Source organism: Pagrus pagrus, assembly GCF_965226575.1.
Source record: "Pagrus pagrus genome assembly, chromosome: 7".
Lineage (NCBI taxonomy): Eukaryota > Metazoa > Chordata > Actinopteri > Spariformes > Sparidae > Pagrus > Pagrus pagrus.
Genome location: NC_140191.1, coordinates 27,899,354 through 27,923,773, shown reverse-complemented (window position 1 = coordinate 27,923,773; position 24,420 = coordinate 27,899,354). Strand labels below are relative to the sequence as shown.

Here is a 24,420-nt window from a genome sequence, read left to right as displayed (position 1 = left end):
GAAACTAGACAGAGTGGAGACACACTGACTATCAATATGGTATTCCTGAATTCCCCCAACAGTCCACCTGGCGTCTGCTACTGCTTTGTGATTGGTTAGTCAGAGCCTCCCTGTCAGTACAGTGACAGCTTCAAACCAACCACACAGGATGCCAGAACATCAACATGTCATGAGCTGAGAAGAAAAGGAACTAAAACACAATGATGCACAAGGCTGGGCTTCGACTGCACACACAGACACATACACAAAACATATGCACTTACAATTTCAAACACACACACACACACACACACACACACACACACATCAGACTTTGACCGGGTAACACTGGTAGAATGTGTGTATCGCATGCTGCAGTTGAGCACAGAGCTTCCTAGGTTGGTGGTATGGGTGTATTCTTGGAACCCTTACATCCTGCTTCAGGATGAACCATTTACACTCACACACACATACAGACCCAATCATTTAGCACGGAGCAGTGTGGCCAGCCGGTCAACCCCTGGATCAGGCCCTTTTATGAGTGTTGGACAGCTGAGTGGTGATCCCTCTCGCCTCTGTCAGCATGCATCCCGACCTGACTGACAGCGTTATGCCAAAACACAAGAGAGGTTTCCGGGAAGCTCTGAGGGTCTGTCACCTTCAGTGCCACCAAACAAGGAACGCAGAGCTCTATGCTGCTTTCAACAGCAACAGATGTTAGTGGTAAAAAAAACCATTATGCAGTATGCACCACAATTTCCCAGTTAATGAGTTAATAAGATCATCTGGTCAGCTTGCATGTTAGTACCATAGTTGGGTGGTGCCAACAAAGAGCCATGTTGTTACCCAAATATAAAGGGTTTATCTTCTAGTGAGAATGAAAATGTGCAAAGGAGTTATTTTCTAGCCTACAGGAGGTGCTAGAGACAGGGAAACTATAATACATAGGGCCTACCCTCTTCGGAACATTAGTGTTCCCACTTTCATGGTTGAAACCCATCAATTTTAGAGATTAAACATTCAGTGTAACCATCATTATACAACCATGATTGTACAATGAAATTATTGTTGTTGTGGATGAATAAATACAAAACATAAAAATAAAAACTATTTATATTAGTAGTCCCATAGCCTGAGGAAAGAAGCTGCCCATATTCTGGTGATACGGCCAGATGGCAGCAGGGTGAACAGACTGTGGCTGGGCTGGGTGTTGTCTTTTAGCATAGGCACCTCACCTCACTGATATCACCAGTGCTCAGTAAATAGGAACGGATGGTGTACTGGGTAGTTTTAATCACCTGTTGCATAGCCCTCCTTTTCTTGTGTACAAATGAAAATGTGAATTGAATTAATCCTTGGGGGAACATGAATTTGTTGAGCAAATGTCAGGTCTGTTTTACCGATTTTCAGATAGTTCATCCTCTGAGGACCATGATTATCCAGAGAATTTTTCTGAGAAATCCATGGAATATATTTTTGCCATATCTTGTCAAATGTTGGACAAATTGGACACTCTGTGAAATCATGGTGCCACCACAGGAAAGATCGAGGTATTCTCAAAATCAAAATGATCCTTTTTTGGATGATAGATGTCCATACCACATTTCATTGATCTATCCAAACGTTGCTAAGACATTTCAGACTGGGCCGTGTTAGACAAATGAACCCAAAGACGAACGGACTGACATCGCAGACCCAACAGCCCCTTCACCCTGGGCCAAAAAAGAGAGGGAAAATAAGTTGTGGTTTACTTGTTTGATTCCCCTGCGGTGAGTCCCAATACCCCCTTCTCTCCCTCTTCTCCACTTTCTCTGTATACTACATTGGAATCGTATGCATTAAAATGGCCATAAAAATGTATAGCAGGGCCAAGGCTGGGGTTTTCTCCCTCCTAATCCCCCTAAACCTCTAACTGCAGGCCGAGGAATACAAGTGTTGTGGTGCAATCTTCTCACAGAGCAGAGAGCCTGAGAATAACATCACAGAGGCCACAGATATTTATGGAATGAACCACAGGCTGTACACAGAAGTCAGCAGACACCACAACACAGCACACAAGACGCTGTATACAGCTCCCTACTCATATACAGCACAAGACACTGTCGACTAAACACAAAGTGTAGAGCTGCGGTCAAAAGCCCTCAAATGATGGATAAGTGGAATTAGAGGGAGAGAAAATGAGATGATAAAGATACAATATGATATATCGGTAAATAGATGCAGCTATAAATCACTGATTTTATTCAGTATTCATGTGAATTCTTGTATTAATCTGTTTGAGGGCCTCTAACTGGATAGAAAGAGGGACAGCTGGTGGACAGTGTGGAGTACACACTGAAGAAGACTGATAGCCTCCACGGAGTGGTTGGCTTGATTGAACACAGTGGTCAGGTACTCTGGTTCAGAGATTAAAGATCAAATCCACTTACATTCATCACTTTTCCACTTTTCCGTGCTTGTAACATGAGCTCGGCAAACACAAACCAAGTCTTCCCTTCTCTCTTCGGGCTGTAGAGGCAAATGACATTTTCTCCCCCTCCAGGAAATCAGCTTGCGTCATATGATATGTTCGCTGTATCATCAGGGAGGCAGAGAAATCTATCCATCACACTGGTTCCCACAGAAAAGAACGACAAATATCACTTTATGTTAAGGGCAAAAAGGTGAAATAATCCACCTCAAAGCCACAGCAGTATTCAGTGGCTGAGTCTAAACTTCCTGTTCACATTACGACACGTTGTCTTAGGGCTGTTTCAACATGAGCCCTTCCGAACTTCCAACCTCTGAAGTCTCATCTATCGGCTCTGCGCAGCTTATCCTGTCCTATTCCAAACATAAATTCCGGGGCAAACTTTAATAAAAGGGGGCGTCTGATTTACTCAGGGTAGAGGCTCTCCCCATTTTTAAAACAACTTGATGTTGCATTAATCCTGAGTGTCAGGGCAATGTGAAATATGTCCACTGTGTTTACCAGCACCAGGTGGTTCATTTGCTGGACTGACAAAAAACAATGTTTATTCTGGCTGACCCTCCAATCCCTGCTTATTTTATCTTCTTTCTCTGTAGATGAGAGGGAGAACATGAAGAGAGGGAGTAAAAGAAAGGAGTAGAAGAGAGGGTTAAAAGAAAGGGGGAGAAACAAATGGTGCTAAATGATTTACAATTGACCAAGAAAGGTCTTGCTCTAATCATCTCACTTGGACGTCTCTTTCCTCAGCCTCCCAGTACCAAAACGAGCACAATAGGAATGAAGCCGGGCCTCAGGAGCTCTCAGAGGCATTCTTGTTGATGAAATCTTGCGCACTATTAGCCACTTTACCTCTGTTTGACTGCTGGGTGGGTCTGCTATAGGGCTCCTCTGCTGGCAGGCTCATGTTCAACAAACTCTCATGGCTCAGTGCCATTTCCCCTTTTCTGCCCTAAAAGCTTATAATGACAACTTAATTAGATTATGATTACTAAACATTTGTCTTTAACGCACTGAAACTACTCTCACTCAATCATGTAGTATCAAAGGGGAATGCTGTAATAATATATATTTAAATCACAGCCATAAGAGAGGCAGTAATGACATCAGTATACACATATGAACCAACTAAAAGATCAGAACAACTAGTTAGCCAAAAACGGACTGATGCAATTAAAGAGATTTACTAAGTTGGTCTGGTTTCTCCCACAGTTCTGTGTTAATGACACACTGGCACATTTTCACAAAAAGACAAAATTTAGAATAGCAAGAGTGTAGACTAGAGAAGTAAGATCCTCTGATTATATTTTTACAGCCTGAAAGGAAAGACCAAAATAGATAAAGAGAACTTTAAACTTTAAATGGGTCATGTCTGGCTGGGTAATCCCCACTGACACCACTTTTACTGTTCTAAAATGCTACTCTGCATATTCAAAGCACTGTCTAGAAACGCACTACACCAGCAGGGAATAACTAAGAAGTTGTACAACATAGGTCCTTTTAACAGTACTATTATAAAAACTTAATTTTGGTCAAAAATGTTCACTTATGTATAAATGCTCCTCATCATACACGTTGTTCTGCGCAGCAGCTAGAAAGATCATACTTATGAGTTCTTTTAGTTTTGCAATACAGATATTATGATTATTGCCATCATTGCCTCTGAAAGGAGTTTATCATTAAACCTGCTCTGCAGCCAGGGAAGTTTTTAAAGCAACTCCTAAATCAGTATATATAAGTGTAGGTCCTGGGTGTCACTGTGTGTGGCCCGAGCAGCTCTTCCCCTCCGCTGCGGCAGCGAAGCAAAGCCGGCGCACTTTTTGCTGGTGTAAACAAACGGGGAAATGGGGCACTTGGCAGCCGACTAAAGTGAGTGATGAGGCAAGTGTGCACTGAAGCATCTAATGAATCATTTGCTGGGAACTTTGGGTTTTATGAGGAAAAGAAAGATGAGGGGGAAGACAAGAAAAGAGGGAGACGTGCTGAGAGCAGAAAAAGAGAATGGCATTTCATATGAAAAGAAAAGAAAGTGAGAGCGCATCAGCTGTCATACACTTGAGAGAATCATTCAGCGTTTTACCCCGATGTGAGGACAAGAGATTATAATGCATAAATCTCGCAGGATCTCCTAATCCTACTACTAGCACAGCAGCAGCAGCAGTATGTGAACCCCAGTGACCGGTGGTGAATTTACTGAGGTGACTGTTGATGCTGTGACAGGTCTGCACCTTTGAACAGAGCTGATGTGCTGAGGGCCTTTAAGCAGCTTTATTCCACACCTTGCGTTCACTCCTGCCTCAAACTAATAAAAATAGAAATACTACTTCTGCTACTCCTGCATAAACAAACAGTGACTAGAGGAGACATCTGACACCCTGTGAATAAAGTGTTTGTAGTAAACAAGCCCACTGAGCTCTACAGAATTCTTTCCATTTATCTATCAAAAGTACACACTATATACTATATGGTTAAGTGGTTGTGTAATTAAATTGTTATGTCATAATTACTGATTATATGTTATGGAAGCTGTTTTTGAAATCTGCATCACACACAGTTCCCACAAATAACATGTTATCTACAGAGTGACAGTTTACCACAACTTACATAGTTAATTCTTGGTTTAATAGCATGTCAGAAGTACAGAGGTTTGTCTTTGTTGTAGAGGTAATCAGCCAAACCAATTCCTAATTCTGATAAATGAATATCACAAAACATTTAGTTGTTTAGAAGACAAATATATTAATTAATATATTTAGAAGACAAATAGAAATAACTCCCAAATGTTTCTGACCATGTAAATCACTTACTGTTAAGTAGTAAGGAAGAGTACTACACCTCTCTCCCACCTTTCTCTATCTCTATATCCACACATACACAGTAATGGCAAGGATGTTACTACGGGAGAGGGGTGCATATAACGTACTGCCAGGGAATTTTATTAGTAACAGGCAGTGTCTCAGCTTCAACAGGCTGTGTTTATCTGTGGAGGGGAGATCCCCATCACAACCACTTATTAGGACATATATGTGGGCTTAACCAGGCAGCTATTCAACAGCAATAAGGGGCTTGCTTACTGACCACAGTATGCTGGGACTGGGACCAGTCTAACCAACACTGGAGTGACGGAGAGGAAAAGGAAATAACAAATACACATGGAGACACAGAGAGGAAAAATAAAAACATGTGGGGATAAAAAGGACAGCAGAAGGTGAGAAAGAAGGAAAGTAATGGATGGAAGTATTAATATTAGACACTATAAGACATCAGATATACATGTACTGCAGCCAAAAAGAAAGATTAGGAAAGAGTGGAAAAAGAGGAGGAGAGTGATGATATTATAGAAGGGTAAAAGGGGGCAAGAAAGGAAATACAAAAGAGGAAGAGACAGCTACATTTAACAAGAAAGTTAGGGAGAGTGAAAGAAGTAAGGACGGAAGGGAGGAGAGAAGAAAGAAAGTAATGTGGAGGAAATAAGAATAATAAGTTGGGTGATGAGGGAAGGTATATGTCAAAGAGGTAGAGTAGGTGATCAACACCAGAAACAAATGTGGGAAGAGTAAAAAAATAGGGAGAAAAAGGGGGATGGATAAAAAAAAAAAAACAACAACAATATAAGAGCAGACATACTCTGAAAGTGTGTGAGACAAAGACAAAGGAGAAGGGGGTGAAATAGACCACTGATACAGCCACATCATGTTGACTTGGCTCTGCATCACCACTGACACAGCAGCCTTCTCTGCCGTTACCATAGAGATAGAGGCATGTGCACTGATCAAAACAAAAACAGAAAAAACATATTTTGCAGCAGCAGGATGCTCCCTGAGTCTCCCTTGGACAGAGCATGAGGTAACAGAGCATGTGATGGAATCTAGAGCTGTGTCATCTAGGTGTGGGGATGTCGGGAAATGTGCAGGATATTTTAAGACACAAACACACGTACACGCGTGCGCGCGCGCGCACACACACACACACACACACACACACACACGTAGAAACATATAGAAACACAACACACGTGGCAGGTTAAGGATAAGTAAGTCTTTCATTATTTAAACTTTCTCTGCTTATTTGTTATAAATATATTTTTTCACTTAAAGCAACTGTTGACATCACCCGTCTTCTTGTTACAAATGAATTAAGAGGGCTGCCTTGTTTTCCAAAGTCTCTCTATATTCTAACGCTGAGTCAGAGTTAGTGTTTGCTTCAACCAAAAGTCTTGTCAGATCTGTGGACATGGGTTTAAAGGTGTCTGAACCCAAAGGCTCATTGTGTCATGTTATAGCTTTACATTGGTGGCAAATAAAACTTTAAAATCCATAAATGACTTAACAACCAACACCTAAGAAATACTCTGTGTAATAACTCTGTGCATATATAATGGGAAATATGAAAATGGTGCTTTAGTTGCTTTATATGTATTTTACTATATTTTATTTGTTTTAAAGTATCAATCAAAATTGTATCCACAAATGAAAGAAGGCAACCAAAAATATCTAATCTAATTTCTGGTTAGCGATATAGTATTGAAAAGTCAAAAAAGTCATTTTAATGACTAATTGATCTGCACAACATCACTCACTGTCAGGCAATTAGGCAAGGGAATTAGCTAATCATCAGTAATTGGATACCAGTCTTATCAATAAATACTTATTTCATGTAATTAAAATTGAAAATAAAGTCTTAATCTAAATTTAGAGTTGATAAAAAACTCAATCATAAGGCCAGGATATTGGCAAATTTTAAAAAGGTTTATCTCTCACACCGAGAAATCCCAACATGCAAATACATGTACTTAAATAGGGACACGCAGTCTCCACATGGTACTTAAAAGAGTGGCCCCCATTTACCATATGAGAAGCTTTCAATTGTGTTCCATAAGTGAAAAAAAAGTCTCATTGGAAAAAGGGGAGAGAAACAGAAAGAATGAGAGAAAATCGGAGCAGGGAGTAAAAGATCTGTGAGATTTTACAGAAGGCCTAAACCACAAGAAAGTCAGGGCTGAATGCATGCTGGACATTCCCTGGGCCGACGCTCATGTAGTTGGAAAAAGCCCGCTTCTTCAAGACAGGAAAATGATTTCAGCTGTGCAAATTGACAGCGGCCTTGTAGCTGAAGGTGGAGAGGGAGAGAAGGGGGAAGCCTGCAGCTCTGTGTCATAATTCCTGCTTAGTGGCGAAGCCGCTGGGGACCCACTCCTTAAGGAAAATGAAATTCAACATCACATGATCACATGAAACGGTGTTAATTGTTACCAAATGAACCTGGCGGTGGATAACATCGTAGCTCTACCGCTTTACAGTCAAGCGGGTTTATTTTACAGTCTTTGAAGAAATCTATCTACTTTAAATGATAAATACACAATGTATCCTGGAAATGTGGAGGCTGAAAGGGAAGCTGAGGAGCTTTGAAGTGTGTCAGAGACGGTGTTAGCTGAGCAGTATCAAGATATGCTCCGTCAGGATGTTTGCACATGCTTGCTATTTTAGCCTTCACTCCTGTCTTCTCTTCCAGGGTGGCATTACAGTAAATCATGGTAAAAGACATGGTGAGGCAATCATTTCATGTACAGTAGACAATAACAGCATGGGTGCTTAGATCAGTCATTCAATTATGACAACGGATGTAATTAGTGGTGGGCTTTAAACAGAATTGCAGTAAATGGCTACCGGCACTCAAAGACATATTTCTTCCTATAGCCACAGTTGGTTATAGATTGTAAACACACATTGGTTTGCACGATTACAGACTTTCACCATGATTTTCTCTACGCGACTTGGGGGAGCCTACAAGCAGTAGAACTCAGCACAGATAAAGCCCGTAATGGTGCTTGGTAATGGTATGTCAACAAGTCCCTGATCTCAGGGTTATCAATCATGTGACTCAGAAGTGTGATCATCCTAAATTGGAGGGCAGATGTGAACAGGGAAGGTGGTGAGGATAATGCATGGTTAGGAATAGAAGAATGAACACAGAGAGTGGTTTGTCATAATTCCTGGGTTTCACTGCAGAGAGGGAAGTGGTGACTCTTGGCTTCTGTGTGCAGAGAACAAGGGGGTGTGTGAATGTGGATGTGTTTGTACACATGGACATGCCTCCTGCTAGTGTTTGTGACAGAGTATGTATATTTGTATTTTATGTGTGCGCATGTCCAGTATGTGGTTTTGTTTATTTCACATTTGGCATGTGAATGTATGACTGCATGTCAAGTTACTGCATTTGTGATGTGTGCTTGACTGTGTATATTGCATGCTTATATGTAGAGGGCTACATAGTAGCGTGTGTCACGCCAGGGTGGAGCGCCGTGCGAGGCAGTCTATGTGTATGAGCAAATGAGGGCACCACAGCCACATAGCCACCAATCCTCTAACTACCAGAGGAAGAACATTACTGGCCAATATGGAGTGAAATTGCATGGCTGGTCTCACTGGTTTTTGGGCAGAAAGACTGAGAAAAACTCCAGATTATTTTCCAAGCCCACAAGATCATCATTTATCATCTGACATGATAACAACATGGCCAACATGTCAACAAAATAAATCTGGGCACAGTTTCCATGGAAACAGAGTAGTTACATCCCATTAGCTGTACTAACTTGTAGCAAAACAAAGCTCTTTTTTAGCACAGTACACTGTGTGAAAGTAGTTGGGATAAAAGAAACATGCCAAAACTCCCTCAAAAACAGTAGCTATGGTTACTGATCAATACCATCTTTGCTCCAATACATCAAACAAGTAAATGAGAGACTGTGTGGAGGGAGACAGCTTAGGTACTCTGGAAGAAATGTGGACAATATTGGACAGTGTGGGAGTCCCCTCCATCTTTCCTTCGATGGTTACAAGCAGACATGCTCATAGGCCGAGACGCCCTCTGCCTCCCTGCTCCCTGCAATCTTTCTGCATATGACACTTCTACCAGCTGAAGGCAGCAAAGAAGCCTAAAGTGGCCTCTCGTGCCCTTATGTTGTCTACCTTCTTCTTTTTTCCCTCTTCTCCACGTCCTTTGTCAGCTCACATCTCACTTGCAGCTGCACAAAGCATTTGGCACCACTTTTATCTCCCTCATTACATGTGTTTGCCAGCTCCATATCTGCCCATTCACACAACTGCTCACACAGAAACACACACACACACACACACTCTCACACCGAGGGGCTGCGGTTTCGAGGCAGCTATGACACAATCCAGATTCTCTTAGCTGCCTATAGCAGGAAAATGTGTTTTGCGCAGAGCTGTTTCCCTCAGAAGTCAAGATTTTCCCTGCCTCGCTGCTTTGATCCACATGGCATGGGGGGCTTGTGTCAACAGTCTTGTGTTTCAGCTGGAGGGCCCAGCGGACCCCCAAGGTGTCACTCATTGCTCTCTGTCATTGCTAGGGCAGCTTAACCACAATGTGGCGCTATCACCCGCTGTACACTAAAAACTTCCCATGAGACAGCAAACATCATGTGGACACAGAATCACATTCACATATGAATGCACACAAACTCAGACACACAGACACAAAAAACACTTGCCTCACAACAGGTTTTAGAAAGTGTGACTTGAGGTCAGACAAATTTGAGTAGCACCCTTAATGACCTGTAGTCAAACAGCAAGTTTTTGGTGGTCTAATACTACCAGCAGTGTGTTTTTTTCATGCAGAATGTGGTATAACTGTGTGAGTCTGATACAATTTAATAACAGAAGGGTCAGAGCCAGCAGTTTAAGTCTGTAAAGACTTTGAGGTTGACTGAAATGTCTTGCACATCATATGGTACTGGCAATAATAAGGATAAGAATAGAGTATGTGCAAACAGAAGAGAAATAGAGAAATAGCAAACTTTTATATGAAGACTCAACAAACAGGCTGCTCAAGGGATGCTATTGGGAAGCATGTACTGATTGGCTGAAGCTGGGCTCAGACTACAGGGTAGTTTTAAAGTCCTAACCGATTTCGAAATCAGACATTCTTCTCTCAAACATGCACACACTACAAGATATGAAAATAATGGCGCATCACACACATCATTGTGGCAGTCAAATGAACACGGACATTGTTCAGATTATTGTGCAACACCTCACATGAGCAGATGTTAACAAAATGGAGACTGAAGTGGCACAACAACATGCTGTTGTATTGCTTTGCAGTGAAGTTGAAGTTAAAGGACTCTGGATGAAATTGTTGGGGAGAAGCGGTCAACACGTGCTGCCTATTCTTCAGCGAGAACTGGAGGTGAGATCTTAGCTGTTCATTTTAATATCTGTCAATACTAGTATGCTAGTTATCCTCAAGGGGGAGAATGTTTACTGCTCCTTGACATCAGCTGCTCCAGGATGCCTCTCTCGTTGGCAATTGTGCACAGGAATAAATCCGCCAAAAAACTCCCATAGTCTGAGTCTGGGTAAACATCACTAATGTGTGAGTGATTATAATCAGTCTATATTCTTATCACCATTGAATTTTTTTTTTCAATACTTACTGCTGAACATTATTTTAACTAATTCTGTGAATATTTCACCGAAAAAAGAAGCCTCTATTGAAAACTGTAAATATCCATTTTTCTGTCTACCATATAATCCCATAATGTCAAATCAGTAGAGAGATTGTGAAGAAAGGAAAGTTGGTCTTACTGGTAGATGTCTTTTCGCAGCACAGTGCGGGTCAGGGGGTTGTCAGCCTGAGGAGCCATGCTGAGTGAGCCCAGCTTTAACACCAAGGTGTCCTCTTTTTTCACATGGGAATCTACTGGGACACACAAAAAAAACAATACACTGAATAAAGAGTGCATACAGTATATTACACATATACTGTAAACAGTCAATATGTTTATACAAACTTACCACTATTAGTCATTACTACCAGCAGACAAAACAAGACACTGTGACACTTTATATTCTGTAGGAGTGTATATAACTGTGGTCAACTATTTGTCTGAGTAATGTCTCTGCATACCAGTGTGGCAGCCCTGCTATGTCTGGTTGGCCATGACAGGGACTTATACAGGCACCACAGACCTGAAGAATCTAAGACACCGCCTGTGACAAAACACTGTCCAATTGTTGTAAAGTTTTCCATGCGAAAACCCAAGTGCGCGTGTTCCAAAGCAACAAGTAGTTCTCTGACCTGATGCTGTGTGCTTGTCTTGTGCTCTGGGGGAGAAGACCCTGATCACACTGGTGTTAATGTAGATGAGAGGCAAACACCGAGAGGTCAGCGTGTGGCTTCTCATCGGCTGACCTGCTGACTTTCCGCGCTCTCTGTAGCGTCTTGGTACTGTAGCCTGAAAATACATAAAGCCAACATAAATACATACATTCATAAACAATTAATCCAGAAGATCTTGATTGTGATAAGTTTCACTGTTTTAATGACTGGTTCAAATAACAAAAAAGTAAATCATCATCATGGAGTAGCCTACCACACAGAATTCATTGCAAATTACTGCAAAATTAATCTAAAACCATTGTTTTCAATATCAACACTTATTCATGCAAGCTGTTTCGTCACTGATTCTTCATATGGGTCAAGCTTTGACATACTACACAGTTATAGGATCTGTCAGACACTTGTCTTCTACCTGGAACACCCCTGCTACAGTAGCCAATAAGGGACAGAATAGCACCACATCGAAGGGCTGGGCTGTGAGCAGGATTTCTCTCAGGTACTGCGGAGAGCTGTCTGCCAGAGGATCAGAGGTCACCCGCTGACTGGCAGTGGTAGCACTGCTGCGTGTTGGCCGCTCTTGTCGGGTGGTGAGTTTGTGACGGACATTTTTGGTGACAGCCTGGGTGTAGGTGATGGACAGGAAGCCGTGCTGCTGGTGGGAGCCCTCCAGGACCTTGGCTGCGGTCTGGACAGTGGTAAGATAGGACAAATCAAACTGATGATAGGTTTTATTACACAGAGCAAGGGCAGACTAAACTTTACCTATTCAGTTTTATTTTGGTCTGATTTCTTGGATGAGAGTTAAGCCTGGCTAAAAGTGACATATGAATACCATCCTTCTATTCAACAATTAATTGAATGATAGCCACATTTTTTCATTAAATTTTATTTCATGAAGTTAATATGGAGAGTCATTTAATGCTAAGTTTTTCTTTAATGTTGTAACAATGTGAATAAATTTAACAACTTAGTTTGATTAAAATAAATGAATGCAGACTTATACATAAACTTTGTGTTTATTCAATTGTTATGTACAAAGTCGAGGGGAACTTCTACATAAACATTACGTGTTTTTAATGGGTTTATTAATCAGGTATCATATATAAAAGTAATACAGTTCAAATTGGTTATTCTGTCTCCTGTGACAAAAATCACACATCTAGTTATTTAATTCATACACATTGACTCAACATGATAGAAAAACTTGGAATTAAATGTGATCCTTTAAATTGGACTTATGTAATTGAATAAGATGGAATATTTACAGGTAACTAAAATAATTAAAGTCAATATTTTAGGGTTAGTTAATTGTCTTTTAAGAAGGGAAGGGATGTAATTCAATACAGATCATTCTTGAAACTTTTACATAAAAAAAATTATATATGGAGTTTGGAAAGCCAGGTTAAAAATTATCCATTGCACTTCAGGAAAGACTTAACCTCAACCAAAAAAGAAAAAATCTGCCCTTGAGTCATACAATTAAAAAGAAAAGATGCCATGCTGAAGCTACTAGCTAAAAAGTGGGATCTTGAGCAAATTGATTAATATTCTGTGCAGTAATTTAGGCCAGATCTGCACATCAGCCCCCTTTATGGGATGTATCAATTCTTAGGAAACCAATTTAAAACTGCAGCTGTCTACTGAGGCTGAATTATTTCTGATTTATCAGAAAAGCCTTCAATCTTATGCGTCATTTGGAAAGCAAATACAGGGTGAAAATCAGTGAAATACCCATTTAGTATAAGAAAAATAAACTCCAAATGTTGCATGACTAAGACAAAGACAGATCTGTTTAGGACATCAGGTCTAAAAGTCTAAAAAAACATCCAGTAACAGTGGACTGCTAATGAGAGAATTTAATTGCTGAGAATTTTCTAAAAGCGTAAAATCCGCACCCTTTTGGGAGTTCTGTAACAAAATGTAAACACATAAAAAAAAAAAAAATTCTCCTCAGAGATCAAGTGTATTATATAACCCATAGTGGTGTTTTCATTTAGAGCTTCATGTGATTAATTTGATCAATTCATGATTGTTACTTTGATTACAGTTCAGCACATGTAGAAGATTTCTAGGCAAAACTACAAATGTTTTAAAGCAAATTTAAGCCCTGGCTTCTGAATTATCTCTGAGGAGCACACAGATCGCTTTTAAGCCACTGTTAATGGAGGTTAAGCAGAGTCAATTGAAAAGGAGAAGAGCTGGATTCTTACAGGAGGGAAAAAGCCAGAGAAGTGGCTGAAAGTGTCTTGCTTGCTGACGGGTCGAACCAACACAGTGCGTCTGTTCAGCTTGTCAGTGCAAGACAGGACCACTCCTCCACAGCTGCCTGAGCTCCGAACACCCTCCTCCATACTGGAGGTGAAGAGAGGGAAGGAGGAGGGAGAAAGGGAAAGTAGATGCCAAAAGGGACAGAGAAGGTAAGAAGCAAGAAATACAGAAGAAAAGAAAGAAAAGAAGGAAACTTTAAGACAATTTTGGAAAAATTATGAGTAAAGTGATTAAAACCACAGAAGTTGCACCAGCTTGAATCAGCTGAAATATTGTGGAATGGCCTTATACGATCCAGTAATAAGCACACTGAAGCGGCTGTTAAATCTGGGATGAGCTGTGTTTTGATGGAAAAAAGTACAGTTTACAGGCTCTTAAAATGCTTCACGCTTAAACGCTGAGAAGAATACTTTAAATAATTTCAGCTAGTGTAGATTCTTTGGTTAATTAATGTGTACTGTACTCTATCCAACACATTTTCATTCTGTAGGTATCAGTATAAGACCATCACCAGAATAAGATTTCATCAACGAGAGAATGGAGGCCCATGTCATAGTTTCCTCTCTCTCTCTCTCTCTCTCTGTCACTCACACTCACACACACACACACACACACACACACACACACACACACACACACACACACACACACAGAGAAGAACGGCTGTTACCAGATTACATTGGCTTGATTATTTAGTCAATCAGAGACACTGGAAAGACAGGGGAATCTCATAATATAAATATAATGTATTTGTAATTTTTTTCTGTTTGCAGGAATATTTTAAGGTGTATCAAAATATTTCACATGTGGCCACCCTCTATTACGACCAGAACAATTGTTTTGTCTTTATTTTCCTGTCTGTCCAGCATGAGCAGAGATGAGGGGCCTTGATTAGGAGCAGCAGAGTGGCAGAGGCGCAGTATACAGAGGCCTAAGGCTGCTACGGCTGGTTTTGGGACAGGCAGAGGCCTCACCACAGCTGTCTCCTTGCACTGCAGAATGAGTCCTTCATAGTGACCAGAGTGCCAGCCCTGCCCTGGCCTGGAGAGACACACAAGGCCAAGCTTTAACTCGGGCATCTGGCACTACTCATAATGTTGTGGAAGGAACTGATATTATCTCTTTAGTAGCAACAGTAGTTACAAAATTGCATTTAGATAAGTGGACCACAGGCTAATAGTAACATTTTCATCATACTTTCAGCAGCACTGGAGGCATGGACGGAAACTTCAATGCAGGCAAATTAAGTATGAAAAAATATCATTCTTGTTGAATTTTAGACAGTGCTTTCACATTTAATAAAAATGCAACACATTTATTTACTCAGGGAAATTGTATATAAACAAAAATAATGCGGTGCATGATATTTTTTTGCAACATTTGACTGTCATGTTTTGTTGAGGCCATCCGTAAAGTACCTGTTAAGCAGAAATCAGAAGAAGTTAACATGAAGTGACAACAAGTATCAGTCTCAATGCAGAGTAAAACAATCACTAAATCTATTGTATATAAAACACATACAGACATATACATGCAAAGCATTATTACAGTTGCTCTACAATTTACAATCATGCACATCACACATATGGCAAAATGGTTCACACAATGGTTCAACACCATCTTCATCATTTCTTTGATGCCCCCCTCTCTGCCCTCTTCATCACTGCCTTCCTGAATACTGGGAGTTCAGTGAGAAAGGAGTAGGCCTACTGGTAAGTGTGTATGTATTTGCATGTGTTTCATGCATCATTATCTTGTGTGCATATGTCAGCTCTTTCTGTGTGTGTTCTATTTGAATATCTCTTTGTAATCTCCCCCTTTCAGCTGTAAGAGTGACTAATACATATGGACCCCCCACAGCCCACAACTCTTCATCTCTCCCATCATCTCTCTCTTTTCTCTCTTTCTCTGCTCCAATCCAGTCATCCTTCTCTCTGAAACACTTGGTTCATAACAGCTGGAAGACATCAGCCCTGATCTGTGTGAATGAGGGTGGACTGTCACCGGCCGAACTTCTTCATCAGGGGACATCTGTGCGTTTCAGAACAGTTGAAGGTGCACTTGTGCTAGGGGATACTTCGCTGTAATGAGGAGGAGAAGACGCTTCTAAACTTCCCCCTACACAGTTTAATACCCAATTAACCCAGCGACGTCTTGCTTCCATGTTTCAATTTAATACCCGTCAACTGCTCCGTGATGAGTGAGCCTCACACCTACAGGGTTCAAAGTCTACCTATTTCGTATTCCCACTCTGTCATTTTCCTTCCCTCCTCCACCCTTTCTTGTCCTCCTCCTATTTTGATACAATCAAGGATTTAATCATGTTTTCACCTCCCATATTTGCCTGACCTATCTAACTTTCCATTCATTTTCCAGCAGTGAGATAGCTAAGGCCAGACAAGACATTTTCTCTGTCAAGCTTGATTTAATTTGACCCAATGCACACAAATAACCTGGGCTGGGTGATGAAATACCTCACAATTATCTGTTCAGAATGATTAATATGGACTCCAACCCCTGTGGGCTCTCTTGTATATGTGGATGATACAGATTAGAGTGCGCCAGGAGCCCAGAGGTCCTTCACTGTGTCCTAAACAGCCATGACTGTAACCTGGCTTGGATGATAGAGTGCTTCTGCCTGCCAGAACTTTGGTCGGTTTAAATGTGTTGAGACCACGTTGTTAAATGCACATTAAACTGAAATAACCTAAGAATGAGAAAATTGACCCATTATCTACTTAGGAAGGCATAGAGGTCGACTCAAAAGATTAAGGTTGGCTCCGTCTCAGAAGTAATTGGACACACACCTGTGGAGAGCAGAGTAGTGTGATATAATGACCCACGACACCTTCACGCTCTAAAGCTGTCTAACCACTGACGTTGTCCTGGCTTTAGCTGATACTCCATACTGTATGCAACACATGTGGCCTGACAGAATATAAATCATCTGACTACAGTGAAGCAGGGAGGTCTGTGAGAAGCTTGCTAGACAGTCAGATTCAAAGCCAAGATGATCGCCTCAGTCCCTCTGTGACCTGTATAGGACACAGCTAAGGTGATCTTAAAATCTGGCAAATCAGAGTCAATATCCATTAACATATCAGTGGTTAAAGCATTGATTGTCAAAGATGGGGTTCAATACGGGCGAAGGTCCATCTCCCTTTTACTCTGTCTGGCTCGATCAGAGGAGGAGGCACTTATAGGAACGTATGTACTGAGGCATGTAGGCACACAGACCTGCAAACACGCATTTGTCTGCTAGATGCAACATACTGGAGTGTTATAGAGCACAGTTTCATTATCTCCTCAGACAGACACAGGGCAAATTGCCTCCTGCTAAGTGGTCTCTTCCAGTGCAAGACCTCAGGCACGTACACAGCGCACACTCAAGCCGCTGATTCCATCTCTGAGGAATGCGATCAAGGCAAGGAGGAAGAATTACAGGAAAAATCATGATTTAGATATTGAAAAGGAAAATGTAAGTGATGGGAAGAATGTGCATATAGGGCATAAGAGAACTATTTAGTCACAGCTTCAGTTTCACCATGCTGCAGTACGTGCTCTCATAATTTCAGAGCCCGGAGCCAAATTACCCCATTTTGACTGGAACTTGACGTGGGGAGAGATTACCATAAGGATGCAGTGGAACATCGCCCGGCGGTTTTCCTCCCCTAACAACGTGTTAATGTTTCTGCAAATCGATTCCGACACAGCAGGCTCAGAGAAAACGACTGACGGACTGACTGAACTCCTCTGTGTTGTGAGTCAGCATTGGGCCCGCCCAAGGCCCATTCAACCCGTTTGTCTAGTCCTGTTGATCTATCTGTCTGTCTGTCTGTCTGTCTGCCTGTCTGTCTGCCTGTCTGTGGTCACAGCCACAACAGCTGTCTGGAAAGACAGTGACGCTGAGGTGATAATCTGAAAAATTACCCAAATGAGGAGAAGTAGAAACAAACAAAGGGTTAGTGGTATTGGTGGAAAGTATGCGTTTAGACAAGTGTGTGTCTGGGTGCAGCAGAGTGACCTGGTGGATAGACTGTCCTCAAACTGGTGGGTCCCAGTTTTATCACTGGCTCCCCTGGTGCCATAACATTTAGACATAATATTCCTGCTTGCAGACTTCAAGGTTACCAAAAATACGTTGATACATAAATGTGTTAACATGTATAGGATGTGCTGTACCTGCATCTGTAGTGGTCGATGTTGAAGCTGACAACTTTACATTTGATCTTTGTATAAACATCCTGGACATCTACTGAGGCACTCAGGTCTTCTAGTTCGCTGATGACACAGATCTCTGACAGAAACACGAGAAAAGGAAAATAATGTTTTAATATATTAAGAAGAGGAGGTGAATCACAATGGAAAGACATACATTCATTAAGCTACTTAATTTTTTCAATCTTAAGCAACATTTAGTCAAGTATTGTACTTAAAGTGGCAACCGACAACATTCCCCCTCCTTGCGTTTCCAAGTGGTATTACAGTTGGCGCTACTGTTGCAAAGACAGTTGGATTATTTCCATTTTCCTTAGAGTCACAAATAACAACACAGACAGGGCAAATCATGAGTTTATTCAATCATTTAGTCTACAATAGAAATGCATCCCCAGTTAACCCTCCTTTTCCTGAGCAACTGAGTGCCCGGTGGCAGACAAAACTATACAGTGATAGCAAGGTTTATAGGGAACAGTATTTCATTATTCTACAGTCATTACATTGTGCAATCAACATTTACTTAAATGTGTCTATTGCCAGTTTAAGTAACATTTTGAGGTACTTTACTGGAGTATTTCCATTTTATGCAACCTCTATTCTATTCCTTCTATTCTTCTTCTCCACCACATTTTGAAAGATTTTTTTTTTTTACTTTTTACTTTTATTTGACAACATTAGTCAGTAGCTACTTTGCGAATTTTGATTATTAATAGAAAATATATGTTAACTAATAAAGTATGATGTATAATTACTGGTTAAGCTACCCAGCAGTATATAGGGTAGTTTAAATCAGCAACTTTATCAGCTGCAACAGTGGTGCTCACATATTAGCACGTCAATAATTTTAATGCCTTTTATGAAATGTGAAATTGTGGATAATGAGTCCATTTACTTTTGGTAGTTTAAGAATATGTTGATGCTGACACTTTTATACGTTTACTCAAGTTAACATTTGAATGAAGGAAATTCCCGGGTCTTACTTCAGTAAAGGATCTGAGCACTTCCACCATCAGTAAATGTGATTGCTGCAAATTTCTCCCTGTTTTTGTTGCAATATGTATGGCCACCATTGTACTTGGAAAATAGGCAATGCAGCTGGACTTGGACATCAACAGATGAAGTTTCATCTGTGTGTGTAAATTTCATTTCTGTGGGCACTGCACTGTAGCTAACCCTGATCAGGTCTTGTTTCTGGTCTTGATCCAGCTGCTGTGGTCAGTTCCTGCACAGTGGACACACAGTGTGTTTCTGAAGCTGATTAAAGCCTTAGGAAGTAATACTGAAATACGTGGGTAAGAAGGCAAAGCAGGAATAACCTCAGCCGGTTATAATGAGAAGAGTGTGTGTGTGTGTGTGTGTGTGTGTGTGTGTGTGTGTGTGTGTGTGTGTGTGCTTTTTCTGTATGTGTTTACACAATACTTAATGTTCATGTAGACTCTGTGTGTGTGTGTATTCATTAAAATGTATGTGCATGCCTCAGTGCACCTTGTGTGAATACAAACCCACCCACTGCAGGCAAAGTGAGTAAGCTTCATAGAAGGACTGATTAACTTTGTATTGAACCGAGCCTGTGAGCTTAACTGTTGCTTCTCTCTCATTGTTTCCACAGACAAAGTCCCACAATCACAGGCTTGCTTGGGAAAATGAACTTCATGCATGTGAAACTATGGTTGTTGTTGTACTGTTGCCTTGTGGTGATTCGGAGAAATGCAGAGGTTCCTAATGGCTTATTAAAATTGAAACACAAGGCTTGTCAGCTTTATTGTGGATACCGTGTGGAAAGAACTCTCCCAAGTTGTTAGATACTCAGACACTCATAGTCTCCGAGCATGGTGCTGATATTGATGTATGAGTTTTCTGAACCCAGCCTGTAAGGAAACCCTTAATCCCAGCGTCTTAAATGGCTCGTCTTGAAAGAAGGAAAGTGTACCACTGATTTGTGCCTTCAGCAGAGCCTCTGGAGACTCATGCTTGATTTTCTACCTCTAATCTTCCAACACATAATAGCATAACATTATACTCCGAGAACCAATACGTCTGGAATGGCTGTTTTTCCATTTCTCTGGAGAGACAAGAATCTTATTTCCTTTGCAGTTGAAAAACATATTACATCATAGCAGATTGTCTGCAGTCATATCTGTGGCTAACTTACCTCCAAGAATGTACTGGTGATATTAGGCATTTAATATATTGCACACACATAATTCTTGTTTTCAATAGCATGCTAAATGTGGTGCGCACAGAAAATCCAGTGGTAAGTTCATCTCGCAACTCAGATGGCACATATTAAGCCCAAATCCATAGTAATGCCTATTTAGGATGTCTCTAAGTCAAACCATCTCTGTGATGTCCTCCAAAACATTCCATTTCCACTATAAAAGACTTTAAGCTGGACGATCTGCTTGGCAGATGCTAAATATTACAGCCACCAATTAAAGGTAAATCTAGCCTTTCATCGCCCCAGTAAATCTTAAGGGGACGAGGCGGTTCGCTTTGGATTCATCACCCATTTATTTATTTGTCTTTTCCTCTGTCCCTCATTCTCTCCAGCTGCGTTTCCCTCCCAAGTGCTCAACATTTGAATGAGAATAGAGGCGGGAGTTAAGCACTTGAAGTGTTGTGTTACAGCAAGACTATAAAAACTCTGAATGGTTTCCTGCACTCTTTCACACTGACAAACTTGCATTAAAAACTTGTCCAGATTTACATATGAAAGTGTTTTCTGTTGCCTTCTAACAAATGTTCATCAGATCATAATCTTAAAGGACCAGTGTGTAGGATTTAGTGGCATCTAGTGGTGTGGTTGCAGCTTGCAAACAACTGAACACCCCTCATCTGACCCTCCCCCACAGTGGCCACTAAAAACGCAAAAGCCTCTCTGTAGACCCAGTACTGGGTTTGTCCATTCTGGGCAACTGTAGAAACAAGGTGGTGCAACTCCATGGAACAGGACTTGCTCCTTCGGTATATATAAAAGGCTCATTCTAAGGTGACGAAAACACAAAGATACATTATTGAAAACATAATTATGAATATTATATTCAGTTTCTGCCAATATATCATTTTAAATCCTACACACACTGAAATTTTGTTTTGACAACAAATAAGTAATTTATTGTTTATTCAGACGTAGTCACTGACACTGTTCAGACCATCTACCAAGTTTTTCTTTAACCATTCCATACCTTTGTTGCTGCTACCATGAACATAAAGCACAGAGACGTACCACGTCATGTGTTTAAAGGAGCAAATCATTCACTCGATCTACGTAAGTTTGAACACCCATATATATATATATAAAATATATCATCAATGAGCAACAAGAACTGTATTAAAATTCCTTAAGTATTAATCAAGTTTGGGTTACCTGTTTTTTTGGAGGCTGGATCAGGAGCAAACAGTTTAACTGTGACCTTTGGTAACATCCACTGCATCCAGAGGCTGACCTTCCCGCTGGTTCCACCAATGCTGCTGGTTTTCTGCTCCAGAGTAACTGTGTCAGCAAATGGACTGTCGTCTCCAGCAGGCACCGAGTCACCCTAGGGAGCCAAAATTGGGTCTGTTCATTCAGGGCTGGTAAGATGGTAACAAGCAATGATTTGAGGCCAAGCTTGGCACTGCCACATAAGTTCGAAGACTGTGACAGAATTCAAACGTTTACATAAAATTTAACAAAGATTTGTTCAACAAATCAAAAACCTGTTCTTGGCGGTGTCAATGACGAATTAACACCTCACATTTTAGTTGATAAGAGTGGATAAACAGTTGAGGGATGCAACAGCCAAAAAGAAAAAACAAAAAACTGACATTTTGTTAAAGGAACTTGGGGCAGGATTTGTGAAAAAATAAACATTCATTTGAAGTTTTTTAATGCTAATGGGTGATGAAGCGTTTAAAACCAAAAAGAATGAGCCCACCCACGTATCTCTCCTTTGCCTTGAACAGGCTGTGTGCTGCATAATGTACTGCAAATTGGGCCCGAATTTCCCGCGCAGTCTTGCGGACGTGGCGTCAGATGACGCTGAATGCGCATCCTTGGATACGGGAAGAAGACAAGTGCGGTGGACCCAAACTAGTGTTTGGGTAGTAATGGATTCTGCTATGGCTAGCAAACGACCCACCACCACACAAAATCCACTAAAAAGTCATACTAAGAAGAAAACAAAGGTTTTATCAGCGGCATGTCGTGAGTCGAAATTAAATTATGACCGAAGCCGGGTTGGCACCTGAATAAACATCAGATACACGTTCGACTCATGGAGGCAGCTTCAACTTGAATTGGGACTGAAAACAGATGCTGACGCGGCTCATTTCCTAGTAATCAGGTAAGAAAACATTACAGGTCATGTTTAGAGCTTGATTTGAAAATCATATGAGATCACCGAGGACTTGGAGTGACCTAACGTGCAAAGTAGCGTTAGCTGCAAACATGTAACTTAGTCCACCGCTGTGTAACACTGAATAGTTACAGACTGTGCATTTTCCATGGTCCTTTAGTCTGAAACCGAATAGTTAGAAATATGTCCCTTTATATATGGGACCGAAAGCCCAACCTGTTATCCGGGAGGTGACGTTAGCAGCTGGATGTAGCCACAGGCTAATGGTTTGTTTGTGTCTGTGTAGTAACATAAGCCGCTTACACACAGCAATCCCGTATCAGAGACGATATTTTTGTCCCCCAATATGCCGTCTTTGCTTTTGCCTGTGCCTTTCAGACTGCATCAACCGTAACAGTAAATCGCCGCGCTTGTGTGTCGCTACACACAACGAGCCAGCTTCCCGGCTGCTTCGTGTGTGTAGGGGATAAGGCATCAGCTGCACTGTTGTGAAGAGTTCATGCGCGCTCCCACGCCAGCTTGGCTGATGGCTGCAGCTACCCTAAGGGCCACAACGGCCATTGTGTCACTATTGAGTCTTATTTCTTGATCCTGCCCCAAGTATTCCTTGATCATAAACAAGTGTGGCAGGTGGCACTGAGTATGAAAAGAGGAGAGGTGCACCACCTAGTGGGGTCTGCAGTATATGGGTCTAACTGTAGTTTACATTTACATTTACATTTACATTTATTAGTTAGTGCTATGCAGGGTTGAGGTGAAGTCTGAACAAGTGAGTCTTGAGTCTTTTGCGAAAGATGGCGAGTGACTCTGCTGTCCTGACGTTGGTCAGAAGTTCGTTCCACCACTGAGGTGCCAGAACAGAGAAAAGTCGGTATTTCGCTGTGCGATCTTTGTTTGCTCTCAGCAATGGCGGTACCAGCCGGCCGGCTGATGTAGTAGAGCGAAGTGCTCGCGCTGGGGTGTGTGGTCTGACTAGTTGGAACACAGGTTGAGTCATCTGTTTCAGGCCGGTGGAGTGAGGCAGGTGCACACCTCATTCCAGGCTATTGTGCAGGGAAGACGGCAGAAACAACTAACCCGCTGCCCTGCTGGGTTGAAGGCGGCTGGCAGTCCGTAGGAGTGTAGATCAACATGCCAGAGCATTAGGGGTCCATTAGCTGCTCTTGCCGTAGGACTGTTTTTTGTTTTTGTTTTTTTTCTATGCCTAGTCTGCCCTGGCAAGTGTGCTGGTAGCGGGGTACTGCCCTTGGGGCTGACTAGTTTTCTTTTCTTTTCTATGTGTTTTCCGTTTGTTTGCCATCTGTTTGCTTCCCCCAACCATAGCTGACTTTACACCAGTCAAGTTCCAGGAGATAGTCAGGGCCGGCTTAAGGTGTGTCGTGAGGTTTCCGGTTTGCAGTGAATCATGTGTGAAATCCTTTGCAGTGTTTAAATCACTTTGTGTGTAAGAGTTATTGATTGCAGTGGGTACTGGTGTGTTGTGGACACTGGAAATCTACCTTTAACAAAGTTTTTTTTAACGGTAAACAAGGAGAGTCATTCTTAAATTGTTCCGTGGCCTGATGTCCCTAATGGATCAGATTGTTGAGTCAGACCAGCAAGCTAAGCCTAAATCCCAAAGAGATCTCCATGACCAATTTTGCGAGGGTGTTAGGGATCAGAGTCTGCGTACAAGATTGAGAGACAAAGTTTGCTTAAATCCCCAGTGGATTATACGTAGGGAGGCTGTTCAGTGGACAACACAGTGTGGAGGGCAGTTATTTAAGCAAAATGATAATCACCCCTCACTTCTCTCCCATGAAGTCCAGGCACAAGCATCCTGCGAGTCAACTGACAATAAAAAAATAAAAGTTATTCTGAACTGAAAGCCGTTACTGAAATGCAGCAGAGGCAGTTAGACTAGCTAATGAAAGCACTGCAACCCTCAAAACTATAGTCTGGGGTGCAACCTCCAACCAAAACTAAAGGAAATCCTGATGGAAAGCCTAGGTGTTTTTGCTGTGATCA

General features: G+C 41.5%; 1 protein-coding gene across 3 annotated transcripts in view; it reads right to left on the bottom strand.

The window, feature by feature from the left end:
- The window catches only part of vps13b (vacuolar protein sorting 13 homolog B), a 347,536-nt gene that overhangs the window by 134,881 nt on the left and 188,235 nt on the right, over positions 1–24,420 (bottom strand). The window contains exons 26-31 of one of the 3 annotated variants that reach the window (XM_084357862.1): positions 21,444–21,615; positions 18,041–18,155; positions 14,833–14,899; positions 12,003–12,275; positions 11,549–11,705; positions 11,056–11,170 (exon numbers count right to left, since the gene is read on the bottom strand). In XM_084357862.1, the coding sequence (XP_084213988.1) occupies positions 11,056–11,170; positions 11,549–11,705; positions 12,003–12,275; positions 14,833–14,899; positions 18,041–18,155; positions 21,444–21,615 (899 nt within the window). Of the gene's footprint in view, positions 1–11,055; positions 11,171–11,548; positions 11,706–12,002; positions 12,276–13,800; positions 13,943–14,832; positions 14,900–18,040; positions 18,156–21,443; positions 21,616–24,420 lie in introns of all 3 variants that reach the window. The other 2 variants (XM_084357860.1, XM_084357861.1) reach the window with 2 other exon arrangements.